Source organism: Tetrao urogallus (assembly GCF_951394365.1).
Source record: "Tetrao urogallus genome assembly, chromosome: 3".
NCBI classification, from domain to species: Eukaryota; Metazoa; Chordata; class Aves; order Galliformes; family Phasianidae; genus Tetrao; species Tetrao urogallus.
This window is the reverse complement of record NC_136815.1, coordinates 46,404,832-46,432,752: the sequence shown is the minus strand read 5'-3', so window position 1 is coordinate 46,432,752 and position 27,921 is coordinate 46,404,832. Positions and strand designations below refer to the sequence as shown.

Here is a 27,921-nt window from a genome sequence, read left to right as displayed (position 1 = left end):
TGTAATAACTGTATCACACTATATCACTAATAGTGAAGTGTCAATAGTCAGGCTGGTACCTTTCAGAACAGCAGACTTTGAGCTCAAGTAAATGCTTTTTTACTGCAGCCATCTTCTTGCCAAGTCTTGACATTAAATCTGCAGAGCCCATGTAGGGAAACTGTTAGGTCAGGGCTTGAGCTGGTGATTGAGCACCTGGTGAAGAGGAATCCCTAAACCAGGGAAGCAAAGGCAGATTGTTAGCAGCTGTGCTCTCCATGTGCCCAGAAAGGGTGGACCCATGGTGGAGGCACGCTGGGCTCATATAAGGGCAGCCACTGGAGGGGGAGTGTTTCTTAGTCCTAAGTTGCTTCCTGAGGAGTGCTGTATGACCAGAGAGTGCTTTCAGCAGTGGAGTGAGTTTGACTTTTTTTTCTGTGTATAACAGTTGGCTTTGTTGCTAGTACTTTGCCTGGTATCACCAAGAACCAGCCAGACATGCTTTTGCTTCTTCATGAGAACAGCCCAACAGTGTGATTTAACCAACTCTCAGTTCTCTATGACAACTGGAATCAAAGTGATTGTATTTGTGTAGCTTCCCTGCTGCCCATTTCTGATTCCAAGTCCTACCATCAGCATATTTCATTGTGCTTCGCACTGTCAGTATTCTCTACAAGTAGATAAGGCAGTGAATTCAGGGAGAAGGTCTAGTAGGAAGGACTTGAATTTTAATATAACTCAGATTTATAAACTAAATGCTAGTCCTGAGTATTGATTTTAATTGATGGTTTCTATTATCTTTTTCTTCTTTTCACTGTAACACCTGCAAATGATGTGTTTGTTGTTTGTCCATAGGAAGAATAGAAGGAATAGTATTATCAGTACTACAAACCTTGGGAAATGAATGTGAAGCCTGAACTGACAGCAACTTAGCCAAGCTCCAGGCAGGATATTCTGCACATGGTTAGAAATTGAAGCCTGACTCTTATCCAAGTGCGAGAGTGATTTTCTGCAGAGCAATCACTTTGGCTGTCTCAAAATTCGGATAGCTGCTCAATCATGTTCCAGAGCTGCGCAGTGCTTAGCATGCTGAAGGAGGGCTGACAGCCCAGGCCTCACTGCATCTGCAGTCCTGGAATGGGAACATGGATGTTGAGTGATGGGAGGGGGTTGAACTGGCTCCTAAAGGAGCAAATCTTACAAAGATTTTGAGGAATGTGTGAGGCGTTACTTGGCAGAGCTGTGTGAGTGTTTATATAATCTTCAGTGCAAAGTCAGTCTTATTTGCTTGGGGTAAGCCCCCTGTCCTTGAATGGAAGAACCATTTCCACTTTTCACTTGTGCAGTTCAGCATCCAGTAAAGGGGCACTAATTTCTAAACACTATGCCCACATGCAAAGATGTATTTTTTTTTTTTTATGTGTAACTAGCTCATTTCATCCACTTGTGTCACTTCTAGCTCTCCTAATAGCTTACAAGCATAATGTGGCTCTTTCAAGGATCGGTAACATCCTTGAACGTTGTTTCATCCAAATACTCGCACTCTTTCATTTAAATTGAGTAACAAAATAATTTGGCTTCACTGAACCACACAGAAGGGATACCGTACAAATGTTTTGTTATCAGTTGCCAGCAGCTCTTTTAGCAGTTCTTGTAATGTGTTAATTTGGGAGACTTCAGACCTTGTTATTTTTTCCCTTGCAGTGCTACAACGGAGTGATATTTTAAAGAGCTTCTAAAAGCTAGAGCCTTCAGTTATCTTCAGATTGTCAGCTGCAGGCAGGGAAGAGTGAATGAAACCTTGTCTATGCCACTGATCACCAAGAAGATCCAGAATAAGGTTCTTCAAAATGCAGCAGTAGTAAGAAAATCTATTTCTCCCTACTTTCCAACTTGGCCTGTTTAGTTTCTTCAGCTGTCATGCCTGTGATTTGTAAGCATAAGCTTGTATGCAGTGCAGTAATTTTTGTTTGTTTCATGTCCTACTGTAGGGCTGCACCAAAAGGCTTTTGACCTTTTGGCCTTGGGCACTTTTTCTCCAGCAGAAATTGCTGTGACAGTTTGTCAGGAGTTGTGTTAGAATATGAAAGAATAGGAATGCTGTTCATCTTTACCTTTTAGTCATTCCTCTCATGTTCTTCACTTAAGAAAATCCACACATTGCTCTTTTTTCTTTTCAGTTCCTATTTGCCCTCATGCTGAGAGTGCTGGTTTCCATTAATGAGTCCAGCAATTGATGACACTCGATGATATCTCAGCATCCAGAAATCCTGAAAGCATGCTGACTATACAAAACACTGCTGTAAGAACTGACTGTGAGGTGGCTATTTTTTTTCCCTTTTAAAAGGATGCAGCTATTTGGTGTTCCCAACATGCATGTCTTGTTGTCACTGTGGGCCAAAGGCAAGTTAAGTGTGGATTTTGATGGCTGACAAGAGAGTTTCTTCTTTTTTGACCCCTCATCTGACTAGATAATATTCTTGCAGCTATTACAGTAAGGCCAAGAAAGGGGGAAGAAATTATGGAAGGATGCATTCAGAGAATGAATGACAAGAATGGGAAAAGAAACTTAAAGGGCCAGATTCTGAGGCAGAATGAGTAGCAGTCAACAGGGCAAATGGCAAGGACTCAAATGCTGTGGATGTGCAGAGCTTGCAGTGAACAGATTTTCAGTGCCACCTGAAGTAATCTTTAAGTCAGCAGATGGAAAACACGAGGGGTAGGAAGCTTATTTATCAGGAATTAAGTGTAAGAACACATCCTTCTCTCAAAAGGCCTTTGGGTTCCTTTCAGGGATTCCCAGAAGATCTAGCAGTGTCCTGTGTTTTGTCTACAGTGTTCTAAATATAGCCTTCAGTCATACCAGTCCTGTTTGCCAGCAGTGAACGAGCTTCACGCCCTGTAAATCCTTTGAGTACCTCATGTTTAAGTCTATGTATTCAGATTCTTTGAATATTCATTTTCTTGGCCTGAAAATATAGAAGTCTAATGCTTATTAATTTAAAGTGTGCTTACGTTTTGATTCCCAATCAAGCCTGCTGCATAGTAAAACATTTCTACCTTACATATTTTTCATCTCTGGAGCAGCATAAACTACCTTGGACTCAAAAGTGTGCGTATCATTTCAGCAACTGCTATCAGTAGTAAACCGTCCTGATAAAGGTGATATTTCAGTTGATTCCTGTACAGAAAATCTGTAGTTCTTCCAGATGTATACTGGTCTGTTACTGTGTTAAAGCATGCTGTGTATGTACATACATATGCAAGAATACACCATTTTCACAAAGGTAGTACTTAAAAGATTTATTTTTTTTTCTTTCCAGTTGGACTAACTTCTCTTTAATTCTTTCTTCTCCTGTACTGGTTCATTTCACTGAGACTCATTCACTTCACTCAAGCCATTAGTCATTTTGTTATGCATTCCCTCTGGCTACGCTTGCTAGAACACCATGCAGATTGCATCTTATCTGAAGTGTTGCATAAATTGGTTTCCAGCAGAAGGAACTTAACTTGCTAAGTGCGGACAGCATGGTTAAGTGAACTTGCAACTTACACTGTTTCCCTGTACTTTAGGAGGACTGTAAATATGCTCAACAATTGCTAACTTACAAGAGTATGGTCATGATACGAGATGGGTGACATCCTAACTAATGGAGATGGTCTTGAATAGGCTAACTAGATTACTTCTAAATGTAAGACTATTAGGGTTGGAATGAAATGTACAGGGAAGAGCATGTGACATGGCTTTTAGGCATAGTAACAAGTAACTGCTTGAATGAATCTCTGAGTTCAGCAATTTGAAAGAAGGCAAAGGCCCAAGTTTGTTTAAGTTGGTTACTGAGCACCCACATAAAGCAGCCTCAGAAAAAAATCAGCTTGATCCTTTCATGTTTCTAGGTTGACCTCAGCTGGAATAACATGTATGGTCTGCTCATCTCAGTTCAAGAAAGACTAAGAAATAAGGAGAACCTCTCTGAGAAGCAGTGGCTTGCTTACATTTCATGCACTTAAAAAGGCAATGATATCCTCTTTCTGGAATTGGTTGGGCTACATCAGAGGAAAAAAACAGCAATAATTTAGGTTTAGTTAGTCCTACTAGCTGGAAATCAAAACACAATGATTAGTATTAATATCCTGAACATAGTTTCAGTAGGAAATAAGGGAAGAAAGATGCAACTAGTTTAATAGTAGAAGTTGACTGTTCTATGTAAGGAGATACAGGAAATTCTTGCCCATGGTAGCATGCATTGGATTGCTCAAACATAATCCTAGAATCAGAATGGTTTGAATTGGACCCTTAAGATCATCTAGTTCCAACCCCCCTGCTGTAGGCAGGGACACCTCCCTCTAGACCAAGTTGCTCACAGCCCTATTCAGGGAGGGGGCATCCACAACCTCACTGTGCAACCTGTTCCAGTGTCTCACCACACTCACAGTAAAGAATTTCTTTCTAATATCTACTCTAAATCTACCCTCTTCTACTTTAAAGCCAATTTCCCCTGTCCTGTCACTCCATGCCATTACACCAAGTCCCTCCCTAGCTCTCCTGTAGCCCCTTTGCTTTCCAACTCTTATTTACTGCAAGCATATTAAAATTAAACATGGATTCCAAAAGATTTTTTTAAAAAACAAAGTTTTATTAAACAAATTATTTTAAGGACCTCTATGAAAGAATCTTCTGTTGTACATAAAGGCTCTTTTTTTCAGTCCTAAATAAAGCATGTAAGCAAATACAACTCAGAAATAATAGCTGAATAGTAACTGAAACAGCCACAGTCAAATGAAATAACCAGTAGAAAAGTACCTCACAAACAACACTTGCATACTAAATGCGTTATTTAGAGAGGAATAAATAATCTAAATTCATTGTTTGATATGCAGAAGCCAGGAATTCTACTCTGCTTCATAGCAGATAGAAAAAACAGCAGTAAATTCCATGCCTACATATTTGTTCTCACAACTTAGTAATGAAGGAAACATTGGTCTATTTTTCAATACTAAAGCATATGCCTTTAGAATTATATTTAAAAAACCCTGTAAATTTAAGTACAGAGGAAGCAAAGTAGCTTAAGTAGATTTCCATATTAATAGCAGATGTTTAAAGCATTAAACAGCCATCTCCATCTTAATAGGTGGATGAGGGTTATAATCTTCAATCTGAAAGTCTTCTGCCTTAAAGTCACTGATGTCTTCAACCTTACGAAGGATTTTGAGTTTAGGTAAAGGTCTGGGCTCCCTTTGAAGCTAAAATAAAAGCATGTCCTAGGTTAATTGCACAAAAGTAATACATACTTAAGAGACAGGTACTTTGTGTTATAAATTAGATCTCATTAATCTAAATTCAGATTTCCCCACGTAGATTCTCCTTCTTTCCCAAGAAAGCATTAAAAAAAATTATTACAATACGATTTGACATAATCTACTTTAGTATTTTGATTGGGTGCAGCAGCATCCAACTGCACTGTGAGCAGTCTGAGTTTGCAGAGCTATTCTAGTGGATGCAAATTAGATTCCTTCCAGACAAAACTAAATAGGAAATTCTGATGAAGACGTGCATCAAATGTGCTGCAATTTCTCACAGGAACATTAGGGCCCAATCCAATAGCTACTTCCCGAGGTGGTTTTGAGCTCTATGAATGGTGAGGATACTCAATCCAACTAAAATTCTTATTTTCTTCTCCTGCACTAAATTATTTCCTGAAGAAAATACAGCCTTATCCAAGGAAACTGATTAACTAATTTGAATTGATGAAATTATCGTTTCCTGATATACCTAAAAAGACATTTTATTGTGTTTATCCTCTTGGGCAGAATGATTTTCTAGAATTCTGTAATGACGAAGTCAAAAATAGGGGTATGGACTCAAGATCTTTAACTTAGTTCTAGAATAGTCCATTTTGATCTGGAGTCGTATACAGATGTTCATTTCAGTCATGTTTGTTACAAACAAGAATAAATACAAATTCTACATAGGTTAAAGACCAGTTCAGGAAATGCAATTTTTAGGGCAGAAATGTGGAAGAAAGAAAAAGCCATGCAAATTAGCATCTGGAAAATAGAACGTACAATACTGAGACAATTTGGTATTTGATGAGCACTGTGGAAAATGAAGTATAAGAACACAAAATGAGTACTTACTTGAACTTTTAGAGGCTCCACGTGATTCAGATATATGTGAGCATCTCCTAAGGTGTGTATGAATTCTCCAGGCTGAAAAGGAAGGAGAATACATGATAGCTACAGTGACTGCACAAATACTACTGATCTCAGTCAGTAGTTGATCATCCATGATCACTAGATAGCTCATCCATTGCAAACAGATATAGCAGTGGTATCCAGCTTTATTTTACATCTCATATGTATTACTTGCTCAAGCTGTTTCAAACTAGCATCTTTAGCCACTGCTAAACAATGTACATTGTGGAAGCAGAGGTGTCAGCAACAAGATAAACCCCAAAGCGCTTCAAGAGCATCCAAATACAATTTGTATTGTATGGCTTGCAAGTTCTGTGACTTAGCAATTCCTAAACAATCTAGCTTTTTATATATATATATACACATATATATATATTTTATATATATATATATATATATATATATATATACACACACACACACAGTACATTCATTTCATGGTTTAGTGGCTTGTGGTAGCAATGGTAACAAGAGGGTGGTTGGACTAGATGATCTTGTAGGTCCTTTCCAACCTTGTGATTCTATGATTTCAGTTTGTCCTGAATATGACACTGGAGTCTTTTAATCCCTCACTCTTCAGACAGTCTCAAATAAAATGATTAAACAGCCTACCTTCAGCCCTGTGACATGGGCTATCATGTATGTGAGCAGTGAATAGCTGGCAATATTGAAAGGCACTCCTAGTCCCATATCTCCAGACCTCTGGTACAGTTGGCAAGACAGTTCGCCATTTAGAACATAGAACTGGCAAAGAGCATGGCAAGGTGGCAAGGCCATCAGAGAAATATCTAAGAATTACAATACAGGAAGAAGGGAGGGGGGAAGAAATAAAACCACATTAGTGTCAGAAACTTAGAAAATGCAAAAACTGAACAAACACAGCGAGATACAGGAGGTAGTGCAGCTTGATACGGCCATCATTCTGTTGCTGCTTCTCTTTAGACAAGAGAGCACCTGCTGCCTAAGCAATTAAGACTGGGTCATGACAAGCTGTCTCCTGGGCTTTACGATCAGAAAAGTCATAAACAGATACTCTATAGAACACATTTGTGCCATAATGCTGCACAGCAGTTTAGCCTTACTCACCTAGGGGAGCCAATTTATTTCCCTAAAGGAAGACTTTGAGAGCAAAATTAAGCATGCATCCTAAAGCAACTTACAGCTGCTCTACCTTACTCATTTCTCACTGCAATGTAACTTTATTGCTTGTTGAGATTTAAAACTGACTAATCATTGATAAATAAATTCAGAAAATAAAATATGAGTGTTTACACTTAAAGTGAAGACAGTAAACCTACAGCTAGTTTAAGTAAAACTTGAACTCACTCCCGATATGCGAGAACATTTAGCCTTAAAAATAGCAGCAGCAGCATGTGGAATCCCCTTTCAGAGACACTAAAGGAGAATGTTGGGGGATTATTATTTTTTTTGGTGTATGGATCTACTGCTGCTAAAGTAAAACAACCACTAGCCCTAGCTCTTATTTAGAAATAATCCTTCAAAGTGAACAGGCTAACGTATGCCCAAGAAGAATGACTGCACTAAAAATAACACTTCTGTTATCAAATCCTATGTTTTTTTCTAAGTATATTATTTAATATACGGCTAAAAAAGAAAACCCAACAACAACAACATTGCTTTGGTATATTTGTTTTTGTTGTTTTTTAACCTTGTTAACATAACTTCTGTCTCTGAACAGAGACTGTATGTCAAAAGGCACTGGTAGCCATGTAGATCCCTCACTTTAACCTGGAGATAAAAACTTGGAAGTAATAGTTGAAAAGTTTCGAGGTTTGAGCACAAGAATTAAGCAAGAAGAGAACTGACAACCCCTGACCAATTGTACTCCGTGACCTACATTTCTGCTAGTTTTATAAAGAATAAGGAAATGCAGTAACATGGAACTGATGCTGACACGGTACTTAGAATACAGTCTATATATTTTATAATGTTCCCTTAAAGTGCACGGTTCAGTACCTTTGGGATTCCAAGCACACATGATGATTCTTCTGTCATCTGGATTGGTTTTGATCATCTCAATCACTTTTTGTAACTGATCAACTCCTTGGTTGGAATAATCTGAAGAAAGATACCAAATATGATCCAAGTCAGATTCAAATCATTGCCTATTTTTAAAGTCCAGCCCACATCCCACTGGAAAGCAAATGACAGCCTCTGAAGATCTTACTGAAACTTTGAAGGCAACTAAATTTATCTGTTGGCACTCACCAAGCGTAGGTTATGCTCGGTCTTTCTTTGGCTGCTCTAAGGTTTGTGAAGTTCTCATTTCTGTATTACAATATGTCCAACTATCTCTTTTGAGTGCTTCCACTACCTTTAGCATCCACTGAAATGGGACGATTCCTATCTAAAAAGTTTTCTTCCAAGCATCAAAAACTAGAAGTCTGCACTTACACTACATCCCAGGAAACAAAGGTTGTGATACAAATATATTAATTGTACAAAACGTGTTACAACAATGAATGATGACATTCACGATACCTAAAAAGGACAGAGCTGAATTGGAATGAGCAACAGAAATGAAAATCTCATATTCATGCTTTTTAAAGTAATTCTCCCGTCCTGTTTCTGTAGTACATGCCTTTGTCTGCAGCTTAAATTTATCTGCTATAGTACTCCTACTCAAAAAAAAAATTCAAAAATCACATCCAGACCAGTAACACAGAATGCCATGCATTCTTTGAATGCTTAAAAGAAGAAAGCTTTTAACAAGTAAATACATACATCTATCTAGCACTCACCAAGGTCATTTATGAAAACTAAATTTCCGAAACACTCGGAGCCACAAGGCACAGGATATTACAATTCACCCAGTGACCCTTGCTGGCTGATTTTAGGCTCGATGTCAATTATAGAGAATCTCACTGGAATTAACAGCAGAATGGATACCACCATAAAAAGAGTCATTAGTTGTTATTCATTATTCTGACTCATGCCAGTGAATTAGCGTGGCTGGTAACTAATTTTTTCTAATAACTCTTCTTGCAGCCCAACACCAAATTACAGTTGCAGAGAGAGACCCAAGCTGGTTGGCAAACAACATGGTAATATACCAGCAGCACTGTGCCAGAAACTTTTTCAAATGGTTTTGTTAGATCCTGAAGCTAATTATTCATGCATTAGTAGCGCAACATAATGAAATCCATTAGCAATGGAAATTTATCTCATTTATTTTTCTGTAGTACACGAGTAACTCAGATCTTTTAAGTTAGGAAAGCTGAAACATTTTACTAAGTTTTTACATTTGTTAGTTCACTGTTTGCACCACTTACGGTAGGATAAAACTGTACTCTGCCAGTAGTCAATATGCCAATAGTAAGTACAGTATCTGTAACTAATGTCAACTTTGAGAACATATTGACAAAAAAATACAAGAGGAAAAAATAAATTGTATTCTACCAGATGTACATATATATATATATATGTATGCATATATATATATATATATTTTTTACTTTTCTTTTTAATGGCAGTCCTAAGTTTTGTTTTTGACATCCTCTCCTTCAACAGTTTAGAAAGAACCACCCAAACACTTCAAAGTAAGTTTAATGAATTAATTCCACTGAAAATAATAGAAACTGCATCATGTTGTAGTTCATTACAGCTGTCCTATCTATAGTATCATCCTGCTTTGTTCTAACTGTAAAACGGAAAAACCCCACAACCTCACCACATTGTGGCTTTCCAATACTTGAAGGGAGCATATAAACAGGAGGGGGAATGGCTGTTTACGAGGATGGATAGTGATAGGAGAAGGAGGAATGGTTTTAAACTGAGACAGGGGAGGTTTAGGGTGGATATGAGGAGGAAGTTTTGAACACAGAGGGTGGTGACACACTGGAACAGGTTGCCCAAGGAGGCTGTGGATGCCCCATCCCTGGAGGCATTCAAGGCCAGGCTGGATGTGGCTCTGGGCAACCTGGTCTGCTGGTTGGTGACCCTGCACATAGCAGGGGGTTGAAACTAGATGATCATTGTGGTCCTTTTCAACCCAGGCCATTCTTTGATTCTACGATTTCTTTTCCACAATGTCCCATGAACATACAGAACTAACACCACTTCCTGCCAGCACAAGTGCATCATGGAATTAACATTACTTCATTGTGGAATTAGCATCTTTTGTTGGCACTCAGAGAGTGCAGTCTTTGTTCCACTGCTGTCACTGAGCTAGCTTATGGTTCTGGACTGCAATACAGAAATGCATCTCTCCACCTACCGGTGACCATACCATCTCTACATTAAAGCAAAAATAACGTATACATTATGTATGATTCCTCTGTTCTATAAATACTAAACTATCACACGCAAAGCTAAATTTTTCACAATAATTAGATTCAGCTAATTTAAAAGTATAAAGCAAAATTCACTCCCAGATTATTCATTCTTGTTTTCATTCCACAGCGTGAACAGTCCTTTTAACAGTACAACCCACCCACAGACTTCTGGAAGTGAGGTTCCAGTCATCCCACTAAGTAATCAAGGCTGCATTTTTATGTGATTACCTGTACGCATGTCTTTGTATTCTGCTCCAAAGTGCCTCCACTGGAAACCATAAACTGGTCCCAAGTCCCCCTCTTCTCTGGTGCAAAACCCCTGCTTATCCAGGAACTCACGTGATCCATTGGCATCCCAAATCTTCACACCTTTTGCAGAGAGCTCTTTGGCATTTGTAGAACCCTACAAAATACAGACAGTATGAAGTTACCTTCTAATCCCAGAACACGATTAGATGCAGAAGCATTAAGCTTTGCTACTCAGCAGTATTTCTCCTTTTTTAACATAAAGGATGGACAATCTGATTAATGTACTAGTTGCTGCCCTCGCACTTGGGCAGAACAAAACTTATAAATACCTTACCAGACTTCAGCCTGAGGTGCCAAGCTATTGTTTAACTCACAAAAAGTACAGTCTCAAGGTCACCTGCTGTATACAATTTCACATACACATCTACAGAGAACAAGATTTTACTCTCATAAAATCAAAGTATGGCCTAGACAGTGTCTTTCCCAAGCCACTTCTAATGAAGTTAAAGTCCCTTTTGTTAACATGACAAAAATGAAAAACATGGCAAAATGAACTAGAAAAATTTCACTGAATTCTGCAGTGAGTGCCAAACAGCACACTCAAAAATCCAATGTAACAACTGTTCTGTTTGGGGAGTGCGCAGTCTTTTATCTTTGAAAAAAAGATACTTTAAAAAATATCTGTGTATGTGAGTCCTGCTGTCTAGCAAACTGTGGTCTAGGTTTTCCCACATCAGTACATCGCTACAACATTTCAAGGAACACTTGTACTGCAACACATTATCTACAGAATTTTAGTATTCTTAACTGCAGCAATTAGCCCTACTGGATGTCATTTTTTACTACTTAATAGACTAGTGTTTACTTCAGTCTTACTGCACCTGTGTTTCCTCACTGCTTGCTTCTATTCAAATCAATACAAGCTACCTACCTATTGAAAAGCAAATTATTAGATTGTTTGCAAATTACAATATTATTTCTTATGTAAACACTAATAAAAGACTCCATCAGGCTTCTTAACTGCAGCAAAACTCTCTTTTTAACTGCAGCAAAAACCCTCCCTGTACCAGACTGTTTCCCTTAAAAAGAAAGAGAAGTAAAAAATGTTCTGATTTGTAGCAATGCAATAGTATTCACTGAAATACATGGAATGTTTTGAAAACAACAATCTTGTACACATGGGCTGCTCTGCTGTATGAACAGAAGCACCTGCACTTACACCAAATTCCTTAACCCATCTCACACCAGTACATCAGATTGATGCCATTCTCAGGCCTACTACTGATAGAGTCATCCAGATACAGCACCTTGATAAACCACAGCAGCTCCTCCAGCACTCCTTTCCAGAACACTCTCTTTGTTGTCAGCAGTGGGAACTGATCTGAAAAAGTTACAAGGTGTCAGAGATGATCAGATTTGTTGGGATGAAAACAGATAATCCTCGGGGTTAGAAGGGACATCTGGAGATCACCTATTCCAACCCCCAGTTAAAGGTTCCCTACGGTAGATTACACAGGAAAGCACCCAGGTCAGTTTGAAATCTCCAGAGAAGGAGACTCTGCAGCCCCTCTGGGCAGCCTGTTCCAGTGCTGTCAACCTCAGACTAATGCATGCTTTTCTCAGACGGAACTTCATGTGTTCCAGCTTGTGCCCACTGCCCCTTGTTTTGTCACCAGGCACTGCTTGTAAGAGCCTGATCCCATCTGCCCAAATTACTGACATTTTTCAGCACACGGAAGGCAATGCCCGTCTGACACAGAGGTTTGCTGTTGGGAAGGGACATGCCATGCTCTTACTGGGACCAAGGCTGACAGGGGCACTGCAGTGCTAGATGGAGGTGAGGACCTACACGCGGGCAGCACACAAGGCTGCAGAGGTATTCGCAACGGGAAGCAGAGCCTTAAGGTAATATTATAAGGATCTATCACACTGACGGCTCTTCCTGCACTGAGGTCCCCTGCTTACTTTATCAGTGATGAGAGCAGCGGTGCCGGGCTCCAGACCCACAACCACCGCTTGCTTCTTCCCGCAATGCAGAAAACATCGCGGGGGACGCCGAGCCGGCCTCGCTCCGTGCAGCCCTGCAGCGGGGCGGCAGAAGATGGCGGCCGAGCCTCGGGGCGAGAAGTCGGCCCTCGGAGAGAACGGGGGCGAGCACGGGAGGGACTGAGGGGGCTGCGGGCAGCTCCCGGGGCAGCCTGCAGCCAGAGGGACCGCGGGTCCCGGAGGTGCCGACCTCTCAGACTGTACCGCGCCTGCATGCCGAAGACGGAGATGGTGCCGGTGCCCGTGCGGTCCTCCTTTCGGTGGCCGTGCTGCAGGATGTGCCGGACCTGCTGCAGGTACTGCGGCTCGCCGCCCTCCAGGCCGCTCGACGGCTCCTCCGCGGCCGGCATGGCGGGTGGGAGGCGACCTGAGCGGTCCGCACGGCCGGGCGCGCTCCTGCCGTCCGCCCGTCCCCGCCGAGCCCGCCAAAACCCTTCCTTCCCGCGCAGAGGCACGCAGGGGCGGGCTGCCGCCTCCCTCTCTTCTCCCCGCCCCATCCGGGAGGCGCCGTACGCGCCGTCTTCTGCTCAGGGCGGGGCCGCGGCCGCCCGTTGCCTGCTCCTCATCGCGGTGGGCGAGGCGTGAGGGCTGCAAGGGCGGTGGGGCGGTATAGCAGCGGCAACTATTGTATTAACATTTATAAAGGTGCGTGCTAACATCGTGCATCTCATACGTTTAGCTAAATACTTCCTTGGCACACAGGATTCTCAAAGCCTACACTCAGAGCTTGTAGCAGCCCGTCTTCGTAAAAATACCTGCCTGAAGTGAACGTTAGTTGGGCTAAGGGCAGTGCAAGCAAAACTGGAAGAAAACACATCCGGTTCCCTTGTGAGGCTGACGTTTTCAGACAGCAAATGCAGCTGTGGGGAGGGGGGTTCTGAGATAAGTATGGGAGAATCTAGTTTCCACTTGGCTGCCTGACCAGTCAAGAGATTCTGAATGTTGCTTCATCAGTCACAGAATCACAGGGGTTGGAAGGGATCATCCAGCCCAAGCCTCTGCTAAAGCAGGTTCCCCACAGTAGGTTGCACAGGAAAGCATCCAGGGGGGCCTTGAGTATCTCCAGAGAAGGAGACTCCACTGCCCCTCTGGGCAGCCTGTTCCAATGCTTCACCCACAAAGTACAGAGGTTCTTCTACATGTTTTTATGGAACTTCCTGTGTTCTAGTCTGTGCCCATTGCCCCTTGTCCCGTCACTGCACATCATGGACAAGATCCTGGCCCCATTCACTTGACTCCCCCCATTAGATATTTATAAACTGTGATGAGGTTCCTCTCTGTCTTCTCTTCTCCAGGTAAGGCATCCCCAGGTCTCTCAGCCTTTTCTCATAAGGCCCCTCATCATCTTTGTAGCCTTCCCCTGGGCCCTCTTTAGAAGCTTCCTGTCTTTCTTGAACTGAGGATCCCAGGCCCCCACTCAAGTTGGCCTCCAGTGTCACTCCTCTTGGGCTGCAGATCTTTTATGCTGTACCTTCTCTCTAAGGGCAACACTCAGTGCTGGCTGTAGTTGAGTTTCACCTTGCCAGTATCCACTCATCTCGCCTGTTTTTCGGCATAGTTTTGTGTTCTGAATTTCGCTTTCTGCACAGCTCCTGATACAGTGTCATCTGAAGATTTTCGAGGTTTATTCTCTCTGTTGGCCAAAACAGACCAGCTCTTCTCTGAATATTTCTTTGTAATAGGAGATCTTAGCAGTTAAGTGTTTGGTTGAGGTATACACATCTCTCAGATAGAGCCCGACTTTCTAACAACAGGTGTGATTCCAGGAGTTACAGCTGCTTAATCTCTCAAGATTAGTGTTCCGTAATATAAAAGAAGTTGAAGGAACAGGAACTGTATGCTAGAAAATGTTATTTTTTCCATATATTTGTCCTGTGGACAGGAAAGCGTATCATTTCCACTACTTAAAACAATTAAATTGCCATTTCCCTTTTGTCTCCTGTGTGGCTTTATACATTTTGAAATGCATACATTTTATTTTGCAAAGATACAGTTGGAAATGGTGAATGTAAATGTGTGCAAAAATGTTCAATCACAGCCAATAAAACCAAAACACCTAGAGCTTTGCTTCTGAGAGTTGTATCTGTTCTTAGTGAATATAATTTGCAAATACCATGCAAGCTAAAGACAACAATGTAGGAAAAGACAAACATCTTTTCTGATAAAGGGTTCCCTGTTAATTATGGCTCCAAAGGCAAACTGCAAGTAAAAAGTGCTAAAGGCAGAAGACTTATTCATTTATGCATATTCAGAAAAGTCATTTAATGTGTGTTACAAACATCAAAAGCAACTGGAAGAAGAAATGGGGCATTTTCATTGGAAAATAATATGCTATATGCATATGGTAATCTGGTTGTTTCAGGCTTAGCTGAATACACAGTATCTTTAGGGAACAATTTTGAAAAGGCTTAAAAATTTGCCTGAATTTAAGTATGCAAATAGGAGTTATTTGCATGTTTACAGCTAATTATTTCCTTAAATCTTTGCATAACCGGAGCCATACATGATTCCTCAAAGATCACCTAATACATAACATAAACAACATTTTATTTAAATAAATGTCTCTCAAAGTGGGCTTGAATTTGAATTTCAATTAAAAGATTGCTACAGTCATCGGTTGCTAGCTCATATGTCACGGTATTTATTAAGCAAAGTTTTATTTATATGCAACTATTTTAACTGTAGTTATTTAACAAATAGCTGAACATTGAGTTTAGGAGTATTTCACCTAAGGAGAGTTCAGGGATTGAGATTTCCCACATCTTCGTTCCTAGGAGAAAAGAAAATAAATTATCATTTTTTTTTATTTTTTGATAGAAAGATTTGGAAAAATCTGTATATGGGGAATGTACAAATATCCTGCTGTGGAAACGTATATGACACATAAGAAAGACTGAAACGATTTTCTCTCTCTTTTTCCCTTCCTGTAGATCTTCCTCTTTTCTTGCGGAGTTCCTATTCTTTCCTTTTGTCATGCTTCCACATAGCCCGAATCTGTTGCACAAACAGAACAGAAAATGGTACTGCGATTTGGAGATAAGTGCTACCACACTTTCTCAGGCATGAGATGGCTACACGAGTTGTGTTGCACTAGAGATTGAGGCTAAAAATCATAATCACACTAAGGAAATTTATATTGTCATCATTAGACCAGGAAGTTTAACCTTACATTATCTGAAAGAGTATATGCTATCAATAACCAAGTATAAGTTAGAAAGAATTTTGAAGGAAAACAGTATATAAATGATGCTGAGCATTTCACCTTATACGCTTCTAACTATTGGAAAATATACGTTTTGAGTATAATACTCATATAATTTCACCAGCATAAACCTAAATCAGAGTTCATGGTGAGGCTTATCATATTCTGTCTAAATTCTGTAGGCCACCTCAGCCTCTCTGATGGAAGAGATTTATCTCATCTGTTGAAAAATTGTGAATCTCTCATCAAAAGAATGACAAAAAATGACAAGAATGTCCTCTAGAAGATCTGTTTGTGAGCACTGGAGTCCACCAGAGCTGCACATCTTGGAGACTTCGCTGGGACTTTGTGGCTAGCCCCATGGCAATGCGATACCAGTAGCAACATGATGCCACTTAAGAACTCTGCTACCTTTCCTGGAGTTTCTCCATGAGATTAGAGAATACAAAGTTTGTTCATTCTTGCAGCCTGTTTCTTCCCTCCCCAATCTCTTAAGCATGGAGAGGGATCTCCATGAGCCCTTCCTACAAAAATATTTAGAAGGCCATGGGAAAGATCTTTCTGTGAACACTCCTGCAAGTCAAATTGCAGATTCCGTTAGCAGCGTTAACACTGTTACACTGAGTAGAGCACTGATAACATGAAAATTTTACGGCAAAACAGCTCTTTCAAATCATGATGTTGATTCAACATTGCAGCCCATTTTTTGTCAAAAATAATATGGAACATGCTATTAAACACAACCTAAAATTAAAGGAGAAAAAAAGATGAGCAGTGGTAATTCCATTTTATACTTGATTAACGAATGCAGAGACATGCTATCTGATGCCAAAGCTCCGGATTGTGGTTGTGAGGCAATTCTCTTCTGATGGAATATTTGTCATTAAATTACCTCATCCCAGATGTTACTTAAAGATTGAGGGTTTTCACAGTTAAATAAGTGAAGTCTTTTAATATCATAATGTCTGTGTTTTGCAGGCTAGAACACTGAGCATTTATTTTTGTTTTCTGTAACACTTGTGTTTGTCTTTCAATCAAAGTGTTGTTTCCAAAGAGATAGTCCTGAATATAGCATGACAGAATCCTGTTCCAACTAATGTTTATTGCAATGTAAATGTCTCTTATGAAGAGCTGCATTCTCTGTGAAGCGAGAGAGAAAATGAACTTACCACTTAAAAATTCTGCTTATACAGTTGCAGTGCTTTTCCAGCTATGTATTCAATGAATTCTGCACTCTTTGGGTCTAGGTGGGGAGGAACTTTAATGGTGAAAGTAGGTGAAGTTAAAATATTCACATCTACTATGGTTTCGTTTGTACCAGAAACATCTCCAGGTACCACCTTGAAGAGAGCAAATCAGTACATTAGCACTACTAATAGCTGTGTGCTTTCAGTTTTGTTTATGGTTACTTTCATATTTAGTAAGGGAAAATTAAATAGAAAAATATTTTAATCTTGTCTACCTTCTTTAAATTACTTTCTTATGAAAAGACAGTGGATGCCTCGAATTTATGCCAAAGACTATTGTAAGTGGTGGGAAGATGTGATATGGCACTGCAAGACCAGTTTAAGAACTGCAAGTTAATATTTAAACCATAAACTACATTTATAAAAAGCTTCTGATCATGTACTGAAAACCTGTGTGTGAGTTCTCACTGATTTCAAGAGGTTTGCTTGACTGAAGTTATGCATTCCTATGTGTTTTTCTAAACCAGACTTAGTTCTGTAGCTTTATTTTCCTGAGCAGATAGCTTAGACTTGGTTGGGAAAGTGTGCTTAAATATTGCCTATTCCCTTGTTCCTGATCTTGTGTTTTGTTTTGTTTTATTTTGTGGATTTTCATAAAGGTCTTGTAGTAATAGTAGTACACTGGATTTCTGAGTTGAAAGGGAGAACAGAATTTGTCCCCAGCCCAGGAAAATCAATTTAATTTACTTTGGATGTCTTCATGTGGATGAGATGTAGATAATCATGATGTACTTCAAGTCATATTGACAGCTGCTGCTTATGATATGCAGCTTCCACTGCAATAACCTGCATAGCATTTGCTTTCTTTGAGCTTTGTGATATATAGGTACAGACACAGACACGTAGCTATATATTCAGCGATCCAGGAAGGATGCATTGCTGGCTAGTACAGTGACATTTATCCAGGAAGGTAATTGCAGGCCTGTCAAAGCTGCTAGTGTCAATTTACTCTTCTCAGCAATTATTTGGGTTAGCCTGTCAGCCATCCACCTGACTAAAAGGATTTAGAGGAAAATAGTTTCTAATCTCTGGAGATTCAGCTCACTGAAGGATTATTAAGCTCATTGAGGGATTATTAATACATTATTAATGTATATTCAAGATGAGATGATTAGGGACTGTATCTTGTAAAACCAAAACTTACATATATATGAACATCCACAGTCCTCAAGAACACACCTATGAGCAAGGCTTAGATGGAAGACAGTACTGTGCAATAGGTCCCCTTAGTAGGTAACCCTTACCTTGACTATATTGAAAATATTTTCTGGTCCGATGGTCATATTGGATAACTCAGACACCCACCCAAATCTTTCTTTCATTTTGTTCAGCAAGTAGGAAGTGTCTTCTGTATGACGCTGAACCATCTGGAGAATCTGCTCGTACTGCTCACCAGAGAGATTAACCAGCTTAAAGGCTTCATCAAACTTCATGTGCAGTTCAGGAACATTTGGGCAATCTGTTTAAAAACACCAGCCAATGTGAAGCTTATAAGAAAACAAGATGTCTTGTACTTGCTTTTCTCTATATGAAGTACAGAAATATAGGAAAACTACAAAAAAAGTCTAGCAATGGGGCATATTTCTGAGTTCATGTTTAAACTATGCTAAGCAAAACAAATTCTTGCTGACCTATTTTGGTAGGTTTTGTTTAGGCTTACAATGACTGAATGGATTAATTATCCTATTTGCTGTATTACAACTTGCTAAGTTCTTTAAGGTTTGTACCATGCTGCTTGGCAATAGATCTTCAAGCATGCTAAAGAATCATAGAATAGCTTAGGTTGGAAAGGATCCCAAAGATCATTGGTTCCAACCCCCTGCCACAGGCAGGGATGCCTCCCACTAAATTGGGCACTAGATCGGGTTGCTCATGGCCCCACACAACCTGGCCTTAAACACCTCCAGGGATGGGATGCCCACAAACTCTCTGGGCAGTCTGTTTCTGCATCTCACCACCCTCTCAGTGAAAATTTTCCTCCTGAAATCTGATGTCAATTTCCCCTCTTTTAGTTTAAAACCATTCCCCTTTGTCCTACACTGTTATGTGTAATACACAACTGTGGACAAAAGGATATTTTAGTGAGTTGGAAATGGTCCAACACTCTTTTCAAAATGTCACTGGATGATTAACATCTGCCACACTGGAGATATTCTGATATCTCAGTTTAAGCGTTTTCTGTGACTTTTAAGATATAAATAACTCTGGATAAGCCGTAATGTTATGCTACAGCAGGAGTCCTGAGAGTATTTCTAGGTATTGCAGTCTGAATTTTTTCCAGCTGCCCATGTTGTCTGCAGGAGAAACCAGCATCAGGAATGTTGACTTCTCCTCGCTTTCTGCTCAGTGCTTCTGCACCAGGCAGGATCAATTGCTGCCTCACCTCTTGCTCTGCTGGAGAATGGCAACTCTAGCGATGTCCATGGGTATTTTGTTATAGAGTATACAACTTTGGATCTCCATCAGTATGCTAACAGCTGAGTTATACTGACACTGTGTGGAGACAGCAGGGAAAGGTAATTGAAATCTTCTGGATGTTTTGAATTTATAATCACAGTCAAAAGTCTGTGACTGAATGTTAATTCCAAAAATACGGAAAGAGCACAGTAGAAGGTGACAGCCTGAAGGTGTACAAACCAATGGCCAACACACTGCAGAAATACATCAAGAAATATCTATTTACCATGCAAAAGATTGTCTTGACATTTCTGACATCTCTCATGAAACTGTGTGCATCCAGAGGAATTCTCTCGAAGCTCTTTGCACAGAGTCCTTTGACGTCCTGACACAATTTTCGAGAACATGCCCCCCCTGTCAGAACCTAGGATGAAATTACAGTATTTTTAGACTGTCATTAAGTTGAACATCCTGACAAATACATGTTTGTTACTTAATATGTGTGCCAAGCAAAATATAGGAGGTTGGGAGAAGATGCAAACCATGTTTTCTTCCAAAGAATTCATGTCACTGTATAATTCCCTTATAAATGGTAGCGTATTCCCCACTGACAGCCAATTATTTTTTATTTCTATTTTTATTAATAAGATAGGAAAGATAAAGCTTATTTGCATTCTAGATGTTGACTGAGGGTTGTTTCCCCCATTGAGAATTATCACCTGATACTAAAGTTATGCCCAGAATTTTCCCGGTTACTGGAAAATCACTTGGCTGGTTTGTATGTGACTGGTACATGACATTGCTGCAGGAGCTTTAGGCAAGACTTGCGGCTGTCAGGCAAGGGCAGGGATACGCTGTGACATCTCACAGAATTTTTAGAGCTGGAGACATGTCAGTATGATATGATATACAAGTCTTCCTGACAAATGCTGATATCAGACCTATCAGTCAATCTTTTGAAGACCTGCATCTGCTATGAATTCAAGAACTCCTGAGAAACTCCTGCAGACACTTAGAGTAATGCCATGAAAATCAGACTGTGTAGGACACCCAAGTCACACTGCAGTATTTCTATGAGTTTTCCAGATGATTTTTACCTTTTAATTTAACCAATGAATTTATGCTTAACCTATGCCTATTTAACCAAGTAAGCCCCCAGAGCGCCCATACAGGATGTAAAATTAATGCACCACACACTGAACCACTAGCACTGGGTTAGCTGTCCTGAGAGGTTTGATGTCATTGACAGTACAGCTGATTTTTATTTCCAACACTTGCCTTTGGCTTGTTCTGGCAAATCTCTTCTATTATCTCTGTATTCATCGAATACCTCAGTAATCACCTCACTGACACCTTCAAACACTGTCTTGCTGAAATCAAAGACTGTCTGCAGGAAGGCGGGTATACCCCAGTCTTTCTGTAAGCCGTCATTTCTGGTAGTGGCCTCGGGTAAAGCAGGCATGCTGGGGGATTCACTCAAATCCAGATCAGACATGAAATACGTTTGAAAGGATTGGTCAAATTCTTTTTGCATCTGCTTGAAAAACATGAAACTTCTGTCAAACACTGAGCCCATGTCTGATAACAGTTGGCTAAATAGATCTTCCATTTTTACTAGTTGAGTATCCTCTTTCTCAGGCTTTTCATTAATCTGGATGTCTTTTCCTTGATCTTCATGAAAAGGGAAAATAAGTGGAGGTATTTTCCTCAAAAAATCTTCAACCTGCATATAAGAAAGAGATCAGCTGCTTGACAGTTTATAGAATCACAGAGTCATGGAATCACAGAATCAAAGAATCATAGAATCATAGCATCGTAGAATGGCTTGGATTGGAAGGGACCTCAAGGATCATGAATCTCCAATCCCCCTACGGCAGGCAGGGCCTCCAACCTCCATATCTAATACTAGAGCAGGCTGCCCAGTGCCCCATCCAACCTGCACTTGAACACCTCCAGGGACATGGCATCCACAGCTTTTGTGGGCTCCTCACCACTCTCTTGGTAAAGAACTTCCTCCTGACATCCAACCTATATTTTCCCTCCCTCAACTTAAAAACATTTCCCCTTAGCCTGCTGTTATCTACCCTTGTAAAGAGTTGATTCCCCTCCTGTTTATAGGCTCCCTTTAGGTATTGAAATGCTGCAATGAGGTCACCCCTCAGCCTTCTCTTCTCCAGGCTGAACAAGCCCGGCTGCCTCAGCCTTATCAGTTTTTCTTCTCTCAGAGAAGTAGCTCTAAACTTTTTTTCAAGTACCTCTAGAAACAAGGGACTCTTTCAATAACCAGAATCACAGCATATTCTCCAAAGAAATTTAAGATGCTAGTGAAAGTTCATTTAGTCTAAATCATTAGATACAAATCTGATCTGGAGAAAAATTGGTTCAGTCTGTTGAGGCTCAAAGTTAGTACTGGCTTCTGGGTTTTATCCAACAAACAGTTTGGACTTTATCTTGGAAACTTTTCTGTGGTAGTTTTGTGTCATGTAGAGAACAGAGGGCAATTGTTCTCACCGTGACCTATAAACGCCCTTGTGTCTCACCAATGGCCAAGTGCTCAAATTCCTCTGCAAACCGAAACCCATTAAAAGCAATAAAACAGTGTCTCTGAGTCCATGATTTGATGATGGAAGAGACTGAACAACAGTTCAGCTCTGGGAAGTTCCTATTCCCTACACCTCAGCTGCTCATCCCTGCTTCATGCTGTGACGCAGTGCCTTTGACTGAGCAGGTGCAGTGCTGTGTGGAGCCACGCTTTACGGCATTAGAAAGCTGGTAAGGGTTAAGAAACACCGTGCCAAATACATGTGTACATGTATACCTGTACACTGAGCTCACAGAGGAAGTTATCAATAGTGTCAAAGACAGTAACAGTTCATAACATAAATAATCTATGCATTGTTTTTTGCAAACAGCTATTGAGCATTGCAGTGCAACTCCTACTGTGAGATACATCACTGTATATCTGTTGAGACTCCACAGGAGGGGAATGATCAGTGTCCACGGTGTGACAACAGGATGCCCCAGAACTTGTTTTAGTTCTGTGTTCAATGAATGTAATTTACTATAGGCTGTTCCTGGTTACTTCGCATTTCCAGACCTTCCAAATTAAATCAGTTTTAGTAAGTTGATGTCTCTGACAGACTGGCCACTGCAAACATAAGCTGTGCTCTCTCTAAAACTGTTGGGTAAATTCAAGAACACTTGCCAGATACAAAATTTCTTCTTACCTTGCTTCTAAATGTTGATAAACCACGTCTGCAAGTCGTATAGAATCGCATGCAGGTACTTTCTAAGCAAGATTCACATTCATCCCATAGATTTTTCAAGGATACTTGGCATTGTCTTTCTTCTTCTTCTAATCTTTCCTTTACTTCATCCATAAGTCGCAAGGCTTCCTGAATAAGAAAAAAGATTCTGCTGATTGCAGTTTTCAGGTTAATATTGTGAATGTTAATTCCAGAGCTGATTGCTCATTTTTGTTATTTAATCCTTCACTACTGGGGTAGGATGTTTTCTCAGCTGCAATCACATATGGAGGAACTGAAAATTGAAAAGCTTTTCCTTACGGAGTCTTCCTGATGTTGTTCTCTCAACAACATAGTGCAGCATACATAACCAAACAGATCTCTACGGCCTACCTGGATTGTTGAGGCTGTGAAAAAGCCATGAGGCTTTCTGTGCAAAAAGCATTCAAGCTCTCACAAGGTCAGGAGTCAACGCAAGTCTTTTATCTCCACACTGAGTATTCATCTGTTCCCCAAACAGTCTTTTTTGTTACTCTGCTCTGTTCTGCAAGGGCCTGTGATACTTCACAAAGCTAGGTCCTTGCCATATATAAATTCCTTCTCTAATACAGAAGTATTCAAAAGTACATAACTCCATCTTTTGGGGATTACTCTAATGGAAAGGCTGTAGGGAAGGGATTTCTTGCCTCTGCTGCAGAAGCATAAGTAACAATTGCAATAAGCATTTTAGAACAGATTGGGCAACGGAAAGACAGAACACTTTTTAGTAAAAGTAGATTGCACATCATTAATTTCTTTCTCCCAGTGCAATATATTTTAACACTTTATGTTTCCAAACAATATTCCAAGTTGTTCCCAAGCATGGCAGAAACCTTTTAATTCATCAGTTGTGTTCCTTTCTGGCAGTATTTCATGAACAGAAAAGTCTCACAGAAAAGAAAACTTCTGTCAGAATGCCCTTGGTAGAGCTGGTAATTGTGATATTCATGGTCTGTGTTTAATTATTTCTGATCTTTCTAAATATACTTATTCAGGGTTTCATAAACTCTTACTGTGGGGATAAGTTCTGGGTAAATGAACTCATGCAGCAAGAACCAACAACAGACAGGATAATGGGAGTGTACCAGTGTACCTAAAGTTAACAAGTTACCATGTGCTTTTAGATTTGATAATATGAACAGTTCAAACTAATCTCCAAGCTGGGCCAAGATGGAATTTTCCTCTAAGTTCACTGGAACTAATAGTCAGTGCAGACTGAAAGCTTCAGTGAGAACTGGACCCTTAGAATGCCATATTCCTGCAAACACTCAAACTCTTTCTTAAGAAACTGCAAAAAGTAAAACAAATTTCACTTTTTCAGAAATGTGAATCAAGGCTAGAAAATGGTGTCTGTTGGCCCAGCTCCTGCTTCAGGGACAAAGGCAGTGAGAACTTTTATAAAGCTGCTGTAAGATTTTTCTTCTGCTAGCGAGGGAAAGCAGAAGCTGGGATTTCCCATTACTCCTGGCTTTGCTATGTGATTACTCCTCAGAGTGTACATACAGTATGGTTTTCATTCTTCCCAGAAAAAGGGAGACTCCAAGGGAGTCTACACGTACTCTACCTCTTCAAGAAGGTGCACTAAAATCTATGTACAACCTGCTTCATCTTGGATTAAAAATAGGTGCAACTTTAAGAACAAGCAAGCAAACAAACAGACAAATGAAAACAGATGCACTTGTTACCTGTTTTTCTTCACTGCTCTTCTTCAAAGTTTTCATCAGATCTATGTGCTTATCTTCATTTCTTTCCATCATAATTTTCATGTGCTTAATACCAATCAAAGCTTTCTTTACCTCTTCATCTACATATTTCTCCCCAACTTCAGATAAAGCTAAAAAACCCAAATTATATAGCGAGTTAATCCAATTTTAATACTAGCACAAATGACTGTTCTCTAATGACACAGTGAAACAGCTTTATGTTTCCCTACAACTCATGGGGAAGTGAATGCTGAATGCAGAGCCAACTCATGGGATAGTGAATGCTGAATAACAGAGCCAAGACAATTTCTATCAGATAAGAACCTGGCGCAGAGCCGTGTCCAGTGATTAGCTGTGTGCAGCTCAGTCTATGTATTTAGCTATCCCATTTCTGATCTCTGAACCCCAGAATAGTTGAGATTGGAAGGCAACCCTGGAGATCACAAAGTTCAACTCCTTGCTGAGAGAAGAGTTGATGAGAGCAGGGTCAAGGAGGGCAGGATGCTCAAGGCCTCAGCCTGGGTTTTGGGAATCTCCTAGGATTGCTCATCAGTTTCTTGGTGACATAACCTACATAGTTATTCTTAATCTGAAATCAATCAGTGACAGTTTCACATAACAGCTTGAAAATGTGGATTACAGGAGTCTTCAACCTACTTTCCTAAAATATAATCTCTAGACTTCCTGTGAGATAATGGCCGTAGAGTTTTGGTGAAAGGCAGGTTGTTCTTTACATTGGACCTTGAGTCTCTGCCTGAGTGCAAATCCCTTGTTCTCTTTGCAAAAGTGCTATGAATATTACTGAGGCTATAAAAACAACTAAAGTGCACATTACTTGCATGCACGTGTCATTCATGTCTTCTACTTTAGCCTTCTTCCTCTCTCCTAGCATTCTATTTGTCACAGAAATATTTTTAAAATACATTGAAGCTAAGGAATATTTCATGGCTGATCCTCCTGGGATTCTGACCTACACAATAAAGTCATGCTTCAAGGTGAGTATATGCATAACAGCTGGTTTTTTTCTTTATTAAGTCATTCTATTGCAATTATTTCTAATAACTACATTTTATAGCTTAGCATAATAGCATTAGGCTAAGCTATAAAATGTAAATCACGTGGTTTAATTGTTAGGTTTGATTTATACTCTAATGATCTATGATGGAGCAAATAACCTATTAAAATGTTGCAAACATTTTCTATAAGGGAGGCTCTGTTAATCCCTCTAGTTTCTCATTTCAGATGTTATCTCCCAGTCACACACGTGGACACTTTGCTTCCACAAAAGTCAGCCCACACTTAAAAACAGAACCTCTTGACTCCAGTGAGCGTGGAAGGCAAAGCAAACCAGAGCAAGCCTCAGTGGAGACCTGGGCCTGAAGGCTTCCAGCACAGCTCTGCATACTTACTCTTCAGGTTTTCCCGGAGATTCATTTCCTCCTGCCTGGTCGGTGCACACTGGTGACCATTCAGCCATAGCAAGTGTATTATAAATAACCAAGAGGACTTCATGTTCTTTCTGTTAAAGAAGCAAGTTGAAATAGTTAAATGTAAGCATCTTATGTGTGCTCAAATGCCTAGGTGCAGTTTTTACTAAGTATAATACAATCCTGTTATTTTTTTCTCTAACTATAACTTCTCAGATCTATAACATGCTCTTAAATGATACTCCTAGTGAAAACACATGAGTAAGAAGCTGACCTCATTCATTATGTTTCTATTAATAGATTAATTCTAAACAGGTCTAAATAGATTCATTCTACTGAGTTTACACAGCGGTGTAATAGAACTAGGACACAGATAAAGAAAACTGCAGGCTTATAGAGCTCACTCTTTCCTACCTTTCAAAACATGCTAAGTACTATAATAAAATCCTTTTACTCTTTTTATTGTTATTTCATGTTACAAGTGTTTCTATGCTAAACACTGCTGCCAGATTTAAATAGGGAAATTTCTAGAATGTTGTTCCTATCCATATCTCCAAATATGCATTGTCCTTCAGGATAATACTTAACATAGCAAAGGCAATAATAGGTGTGCTAAGAAACTGGCAATTAGATCAGTCTTAAAAATAAACACATCAGAAATTAAAAGAAACTCCTGCAAAATAAGGGGAAGAAATGCCATTTATTTTATTTCCCTCCCAGAAACAGTTTAATGAGAAAGATTTTTTTTTTAGGAACCATTCAACTACACTTTACAGTTTTCATCTCATTGAGTGAATACAGTGTTTAAGTTCCTTTTTGCTAGCCAGTGCAGCCTTCCTGAAGATGCATATAGCAGCTGCAAATGCATATGTAAATTAAAAGCCTGCATTTATTTATAGCCTGGATTTACTTATTTAGTCACTTGCACATTGTAAACTTACATTTATAGTGAAAGATTGATCAACTTTGTAAAGGAACAAACCCCCTACAAAAGCTAAAAAGCTAAAAGCTAAAGCTAAGTAAAAAACCAACATATTTACCATTAATACTGAAACACCTCTTCTGCAAAATTGCTGCCCGCGTCGGGAAGGGCTGGGGCTGTGCTCTGATCTAATTGCTGGGAGTGACAGGGATTTTGCCATGTTCGACTTATCTGATGACAAGGTATTTAATCCTATTAGTGGTACATTCTGTCATTAGGCTGGGGCGTATTTGTGCGTAAGGGACTTCATGCTCAGATGTGTGAGTAAAGCCACTAGGGGGAGCGCTGGATAGAATTACGTAATGAAACGCTGTATCTTGGTAGTCTTTTCGTCTTTCCAGATCTTTCATCATCTTGCCTTTTACCTTAGGAGGCATCTGCAGCTTATGTTCTTAGTGAAAATATTACAATTAGTATGGCTAAAAGTAGCTTCCAACATTTAATCTTCAATGTAGTTTATTTTGCTATAAGAAAAACATTGGATTATGGAAAGGCCTTTTTCATATAACTTCTGAGGGTCCTTTTCTGAAGGAAATCAAAAGAATTGGGAAACCTAGGTGCAGGCTGTCATGCAAGTAGACTCAGAAATAAGATAAGCAAATTTTGGCATTTTGTACATCATTAAACTTGCTCACGTTTTGGGGTTTTGCCCTTCAGTGATTTTCTTCAGATAATCCATGTGTGTGAAATATGTCTGGGATCTGACCTGCACAAAGTCTTAAGTGTTTTGAAATGAAATGCTTAAGTACTAGCAGATGCTTGATATAAAATATGTACAAGTATTGTTACCAGGTTATATCCCACCTGTGATGTTCACCAATATTACCCCAGTAAAGCAGAAGAGTAGACAGGGAATGTAGATGCCTACAGCTCATGCTCTGTAACATCAGTTTTAAAATAACCCCCCTTTTTTTA

The 27,921-nt window shown here is 39.8% G+C and overlaps 2 protein-coding genes across 2 annotated transcripts; both read right to left on the bottom strand.

Annotated features, from left to right (window-relative positions):
* Positions 1 to 5,085: 5,085 nt before the first annotated feature.
* TYMS (thymidylate synthetase) lies at positions 5,086 to 13,114 on the bottom strand (the record flags this gene model as incomplete). The annotated part of the gene is made up of 7 exons (XM_079533035.1): positions 5,086 to 5,223; positions 6,118 to 6,189; positions 6,787 to 6,962; positions 8,152 to 8,253; positions 10,698 to 10,872; positions 12,026 to 12,099; positions 12,955 to 13,114. 7 exons carry the CDS (start codon positions 13,112 to 13,114, stop codon positions 5,086 to 5,088), a joined length of 897 nt encoding a protein of 298 aa, XP_079389161.1.
* Positions 13,115 to 17,138: 4,024 nt separating this feature from the next.
* CLUL1 (clusterin like 1) lies at positions 17,139 to 26,109 on the bottom strand (the record flags this gene model as incomplete). The annotated part of the gene is made up of 7 exons (XM_079533052.1): positions 17,139 to 17,306; positions 18,458 to 18,672; positions 19,897 to 20,034; positions 20,889 to 21,333; positions 22,838 to 23,005; positions 24,580 to 24,728; positions 26,007 to 26,109. The coding sequence occupies 7 exons, from the start codon at positions 26,107 to 26,109 to the stop codon at positions 17,139 to 17,141; spliced, it is 1,386 nt and encodes a 461-aa protein (XP_079389178.1).
* Between the last annotated feature and the right edge of the window lie 1,812 nt (positions 26,110 to 27,921).